At 30.3% G+C, this 7,355-nt stretch overlaps 1 protein-coding gene across 1 annotated transcript in view; it reads right to left on the bottom strand.

Moving 5' to 3' along the window:
- The window catches only part of LOC106681863 (E3 ubiquitin-protein ligase ZNF598), a 24,999-nt gene that overhangs the window by 1,788 nt on the left and 15,856 nt on the right, over window positions 1-7,355 (bottom strand). The window contains exons 10-12 of the mRNA XM_014422405.3: window positions 4,746-4,926; window positions 2,575-2,752; window positions 1,620-1,740 (exon numbers count right to left, since the gene is read on the bottom strand). Coding sequence (XP_014277891.1) covers window positions 1,620-1,740; window positions 2,575-2,752; window positions 4,746-4,926 — 480 coding nt within the window. The remainder of the gene's footprint in view (window positions 1-1,619; window positions 1,741-2,574; window positions 2,753-4,745; window positions 4,927-7,355) is intronic.

Below are 7,355 nucleotides of genomic sequence, written 5' to 3'. Positions count from 1 at the left end.
TTATTATCTTATAACATAACTACTAAAGAAAAGAAACTGTTCAATTTATATAGAATCCAATTCCCCAACAGAATAATATGACATAAAACAATTTGTTCAAGCATTAATTATTAAAATAATAAATAAATCTTTCGAACATTAAATTATATTAGTACAAGATTAAGGTTTAAAGTTGGTTCTCTTGGAAGAGAGAGAAATAAATATGTAAATAATCAGTAGCCTAATATAAAGAGAGAATACATGACATATATAACAGTGCAACAGGTTTTAAGGCAATCTAACTCGTTTATAAGTCTCAACCATTAGGTATCCACTAACCATTACTAATATAATCATTGTTGAGGTATTAAAAGATGTTCTAAAACAAAAATACAGCTCATTTCATGACTATTCCAATAATTTTAGAATTAGGATAGTACAATCGAAAAAATGATTCTTCTATACTTGTATATACATGATGGACCACAAAAAATTCAAGTTTTCTTGAAGAATGGACATTCTATAACTGGGACATTATATAAAAGGGTAGGCAAGTTGGGAATGGACTAGAAGACAGGGGAAGCGGAAATGATTACCATCATATTTGTTTTTGTGGTGCCTAAAGCCATGAATGGTCTGTCATGTGAGATATGCTTTTTGGAGTCTCAAACATCCAGCAATAGTGATGATTTATTAAGGATTGGTATTGGGTATCTTAAGATGTTATTGGGTATCTTCCTCCTGGATCCAGAGAAAACAAAAGATAAGGTTATAATTAACACAGAGGTCGGCTCAGCAGCGATTCACCAGAAAATACATGTCAACTTCAAATAAAACTGTAGAACCTATCACGAAAAGATGTATTCAGATAAATATCATTCTAATATTTTCAAAGCTCACAAGTGTGGTATGATTGGCCAAGAGCTTATGTCACTCTTAATATAATACCTTCAAGCTATTCCTTCCCTCTACTTCTTTAAGCCTGACATTAGTGTGCACTGGTTGGTAAACTCATTTTTGTGTAGTGTCCATTTAGAAATACTAGTGTTATATATAAGTGAGAAAAATGCTTAGCAGTGCTTCTGGAATAACTCGGGATAAACATCCAGCCAACAACCTTTTGGTACCTGAAATACAGCTGGAGAGTTGGAACAAAATGGACTATTGGTAGCTTAAGTTGATGCATCATCTTAGAAACCTCTTAACTGCAGCAGCACAGGTTCGAATCCAGCCTGGAAGGATGCTTTTATTTTATGGTAACAACATGGTTAGAATTGGTTGGATACCTGGGGATAATCTCCCTCCTCCACCCACCATATGTAAGAAATAGCCAGGCCAAAGGTAAACAAAATAAAAAGTAAAAAGTTGAGAAGAAAATAGAGAGAAGCATGGAAGGCAAGAAAATAAATAGGATTTTTAAGCACCAATGCTAACAAGTCACTGTTGCTGATTCTTCGTGTTGGCAAGAAGGAAAAAAATTCAACAGTAATGAGGGATTTTCTTGAAAGTAGCAACAGTAGATTACGGATTATATTAATTATATTAATTAATAAAGTCAAAATTTTACAACTAAAAAATTGAATGGGATGGAATATCCATAGAAAACGTGTTAAATGAAAGTCGTGATCCCAATCAGTTACCTGCTGTTTAGAAATGTCTGGTAGCAAAGCTAGAAGTTCTGGGAAAAGCTCTTTAAAATTTGCAGGACCTAACATTTCCCTACAATGGGCATAATACTCTGGAGCTGCTAATGATCCATTCCTGAAAAAAAATATATAAATGGTAATTGGTAAAATCAAATCTCCATTATAGATTAATAAAAACAAACTGTTCTGCATTAGTGCATCTATTAGTAATTATTTCATCAATATTCTCAAAGAATTACAGAAAATCTCCAATAGTAAAGTCATCTGCAAATATTTTAAAACCCATAATGTTCATGTGAAGTGATTGAAAAACTAGACAATACCATCCCTTATCAACTTCTTCTACAGTCAACATTTCAGGCTGTAATCCATTTTCAAGACATTTCTTTACATTCAAAGTTAAGTGTGTCACTTATCAGTTGTTTAGATATTTAATTTTTTACCTTAGAAATAACCAAATAGATTGAAAAATTTCCCGCACAACTTTAGTTAATTATCTCATGTAAATAACCGGTAAAACTGACCTTACTTCAGTTGAAACATCAATAAAATGTGACAATCTTAACACATTTATAACTTTAAGCCTTAAGAAAAATAAATAATGTCTTTAGCTATTTCAGATTTAATCCAAAATAACAATTAAGAAATTAACAAAATGTTATGGAAAATTTTCTGATTTTTAAGTCAGTAAGCTAATAATAATTATTTTAAAAAATGATTTTCTCAGCTTCAATTTCAATATAGATTGGAGTAAATGATCTTTTTGAGACACGCTACCTGCTGGTCTAGACTGTACTACTACAGCCGTCATGCCGGACCATAGGGTTTTGACGGCTGTAGTAGTACAGCCTAGATCAGCAGGTATCATGTCGCTTCAATCTTATTTACTTTTAAAGGACATCAACAAGGTTTATAATCATTGTTTTAATTTTATACTAAAAGTAGATACCTGAATGCCACTGATATCTGCTTAAATTCATCCAATGTTTCACCAACAAGAGAGGAATTGATAAGTTTTACTAATGAAGAATTTCGCTTAGCAAAATTACTAGGAGTGATGTATCCACCAACAGCAGTATCTTCTCCAGCTGGTCCACCAATGAGAGGTGGAAAACCACCATTGAGCCCTAACATAAATTCATCACAAATATAATAAATACAACAAAACTATTAAAATTAAAATTACTAACACTAAATCAACCATACCATTACTACTACATCATAACTCTTGTCAATTCATATGAAACTACAAAAAATGAAGGTTATTATGGAATTTATCGATTCCCAGAGTTATATAATAGTCACAATATCTTGTTTACCCAACATCAATATATCAATATAATAAATAAATTGTATTACTTATTCATTTTCAAGGGGAAAAAATCTTAATACTTAAGAACTATTTTTCAAGACATCCTTATGACTAAAAAACTAATAGTGCAGAAATCCTTATCAACTGGTCCCTACCTCTATCTGAAACCCCAATATCACCAAACCAACATACAATGAATTATTGGAGAAGTTTGGCGGGGGGTGCGGTCAGCAAAGAACAACATAAATAAACAAAACCATATTTATTTATGTTGTTCTTTGCTGACCGCACCCCCCGACAAACTTCTCCAATCATTAATCTACGGTCAACTATCTACAACTCATACTATGAATTAAACAGTTAGTTAGAAGTTAAAAAACAACAAGTTCCCACTAAAGATTAAACTCTTATGTTACCTCTACAACTTCAGTCCCTCTTATTCTCAACTCATCACAACCTACTTCCCATCTATTTCTCAGTACAGGCCCCTTCCTTATATCCCCATTCTTTCTGAAAGTAAACAAAAATCACTTTAATCCACAATCCCTATTTAACGTGTTGGTCTGAAATCCCTCAGAAAACATACTTTTTTCCCAACTTAAAAATCCTACACCTCTTCAACACTACTTCAGTTAACTGTATTTCCTGGTTTGCCCCCTAGTTGTAATTCTTCCTATATTGGAGAAAGCAAAGACTGTATTTCCTAACACAAGCCTTTCATCAATTTCTCTAAACTTTCAGAACACACCATGACCCTCAACAGATCTTTTAACTTTGACCAAACATCAATCCTAGGTACAGTCCACAATCACAAAAACTGCCTATTTTGGAATACATACAAATTCATTTGCAACCCAAATCCGTCAATCATAAACTTGATAAAGACTGTATCTCTTGACCTATCGACATACCTTAAGTCTTATTATAGCACAATAATTTATCTTTTAATTTATTTCCTATCTGACCTTTTCATTATTTATTTTTATTAATTTTTTCTGAGTTCTGCATTTCAGAAGTAAAATTACTTATTATTCTCCCATGTCTTTAAACTCATCTTTGTATTTATTTCATATATTCACCTTTTATTTACATTTATTACATTATATTTACTGCTCATTTATTATATGAAATAAAAGTTTGTATATAGTTTCCTTTTATCTATATTGTCTTCATTGTAGTATATGTCATATTTTTTTTTCAGTTAATTAATTATATAATTATTTATTTAATTTCTTCATTTATATAAAATTGTTTATATCTTTTAAACCCCCACCCTATTTCACTTTTTATTTCATGTCATCTTATTATCTTTCCATATTTTCAGTTGTATCTTTTTTTTAGCCCTGATGGAGCTCCGTAAAGTGGGACCAAATGTTGGCTCCTAATAAATAGTTCTTATAATTTGATTTTTGGAGGACTTTTTTTCTACCAATGTTCTGCATTTATAGCTCCTTACAACACTATTTAAATCCAATGTAACTACAACTGCTGAAAAGTTGAATTTCCCATCTCTGATCCAAACCTATATTGTTTAAATTGCATGCCCTTATAAGAGAGTATAAGTAGATTCATAGTTTAAATTTAGTTTTTAAAAACCAAAAATTATAAAATTCTAAAAAATACCTCTGAGGGTGCATTAAAAAGTACCCTCAGATACGTATCCATTTTTCGACTTAGTATCACCAAGAAAGTATCATTGACATTGGTGTTCCCACATCCGTAACCTGTACTTGTAAGTCAAGAGCAGATTGATTATTCTTACATATTTTATTATTTTTTTCTTATAAATAATTAAATTAATTAATTACCTGAAAATCCCGGAGGCGGCAAACCGGGAGGGGGCTTTCCGAGGCCAGGAGGTGGTTTAGGAGGTTTTTTAACTTCCCAGCGAGGGGCAGCAGCAGCAGGAGGCATAGCAGGAAATCCAGGGGGTGCGCTGAGCGAAGGGAAGTCCTCCAGAGCTCCAGAGGGCAAACCATCGTTCCGTTTCTAATTAAATAAAATAAAAAAGTCCTAAGTATGCAAGAAAAAACATAAATAAAAATTTAATCACAAAAAATAAAATTATTTTAAATTTCATACATCAACATAATTAAAATACTTCCTAAAATTTAGATCAATTAAAGAGAATATTTCTGCTATAATTTTAAAGTATCAAGTAAATATTTTTCATCAATTTTTATATATACATCTGATTCAAAAGAAACTGTAATTATTAATAAATATATCAATATTCAGAATACTATGTTCAGGAGCTTCCTCAGACATTGGATAAGGAGGAAGTTCAGTGGAACTTCGGATTTATAAACCAAGATATATATCAGAAGATTGTTTTAAGTCTTCTTAAGAATTAACTGATCTTAAGAATTTGAGTTTGATGGAACTGAGAGAAAAGAGGTACGTAGACAACAATTGTTGCAAAGGTTTGAACCTCCTTTGCTAAGCTTTATTATGACTATATAGGATAAAAATTATATGAGTTACAAGTCTATGCTTAGATAAAGATCTATGCTTTCCATACTGACTTAATAAATAAAAAGGTAAAATAAAATATTTAAAAAAAAAAAAAGAAATGGTCAATTTTTTTTAACTTCTCAATTTAAGTTTGTTTTGGATATTTTTTAAACTTTTAGATTTTATTTGATTAATATAGTCATAACTAAATGTCTATTAGCGCTATTAAACATTTGACACCACTAGAAAGACCATTAAATTTGTTCAAGGTACTAATTTTAGTTTACGTTTCAGCAGCTTAAAACTTGTAAGTACAAAATATCTGGGGTCTCCACTTACATAAAAATATCACACAACTCTTCTTAACAATTTAACCACTAAGACTGATACTAACGTTGGTCCCATAAATAGTTTACTTTCAATAATTTATTTTTTTAGTTCATATTATTTGGAAATTCAATCATCCTTCAAATGGGAATCTGGAATGTCTGGGAAATGTATTCATTTAAAAACATCCAAATAATCAATAAATAAAAAGTAAATATTTAAAATGATTTATGGTTTGCAGACATTTCTATGATTGTTAACACTTTATCAGACAATATTTTATAATTTAAAAAAAAAAAATTGCGTTTAAAGAGGGGAAAAAACTTTATTAAAACAATAAAGAAGTGATGCTCAACTTCATTGGGTTGCTAACTACACAGCGTACATAATCTAATCTGATCGGACATTTTTTTAAATCTGATAATACATAGGCATAAAAAGTAGACTAGTAACAATATATAATAATAGATAATGATTTTTTTCTTTTCATTATTTTTTTTTACTTTAGTTCTTTTATCATTTTTTTATTTTTTATTTATGATGATTATTCCTTAAATTTTAATATTATATAGTTAAGTTTCCTTTCCAGAGATAAACATGGTACAGAGACAGATCAACAGTCAAAAATGCTTTTTTTTAGAATAAAAAACAGATTGATTCACTGAAAATTGCAAATTGAAAATCTAAGGAAGATCTATGATCAGTATTAGCAGAAAGATTCAGTTTTATACTCATGCCTTTATTTCCCTTACCTCCTAACCTATATAAGGAAGGTATTGTAATAAGGTTAAATGTTTGATAATTACAAAAAGGCATTTTCATAAGGATATTTAAAGGTAATGAATACAATGCTATACAAAGAAAAAAAAATTAAATCAGACCAGTTGATGTATTGAAGTTTGTAATCTTGTTATAAGTATTTTAGTGAAGATACAGCAAGAAATTATTGCATATATATTTTTATTTTTATGACCCCCTTCCAGGTCATTTCTAGCATATGGGGGGGGGGGGGAGATTATTGTATTGGTCTAAGCAGCCTAAATGATAATGAACGTCATGAGAGTGGACACATTTGAATTTTTTTTTACATAACCCCTGCATCTCCCCCTGGATCCCAAATACATGCATATGAGATTAATTGGATTATATAGAAATAAGATTTGCACAATGCAGAAAACTTGTCATAATGATATTAAATTTATGGCAAGTGTATTAATGTTTTGTGGATAAGAAATAGTTAATTCAAAGTGCATAAACTAATCATAAAAACAATTAGAGCCCAGGAAATAGAGGAAAAAGATTTTACTATCTTGTAAAAGCTCAGGTGACTTTAATTTTTTTGTGATATAACCCGTAATATGTAAGCCAACTATTTTTTACCTATGGAGTTTCTCTGGAAAGCAATTAAAAAACTATAATTACCAGAGATCATCCAAGCAAGTATTAACTTGTAAAGAAATTAAATGCTATCTGACATTTTGATTTTACCACCCTTTCAAAAAATCCTTCCATCCCATAAAATCAAATATTAATATTGATCTGAGCAAAAGAAAAAAAGGTTTATTAAGGTAAAAAATATATGGGCCAGTGAGAGCATATGCCATAAAGACTTATGTAAGTCATTTTGTTATTATTAA

The sequence above is a fragment of the Halyomorpha halys genome, unplaced genomic scaffold (assembly GCF_000696795.3).
Source record: "Halyomorpha halys isolate HHAL.00 unplaced genomic scaffold, Hhal_1.1 Scaffold372.1, whole genome shotgun sequence".
Classification (NCBI taxonomy): domain Eukaryota; kingdom Metazoa; phylum Arthropoda; class Insecta; order Hemiptera; family Pentatomidae; genus Halyomorpha; species Halyomorpha halys.
Note: the sequence above shows the minus strand (reverse complement) of the source record. Positions and strands in the feature narration are given on the sequence as shown.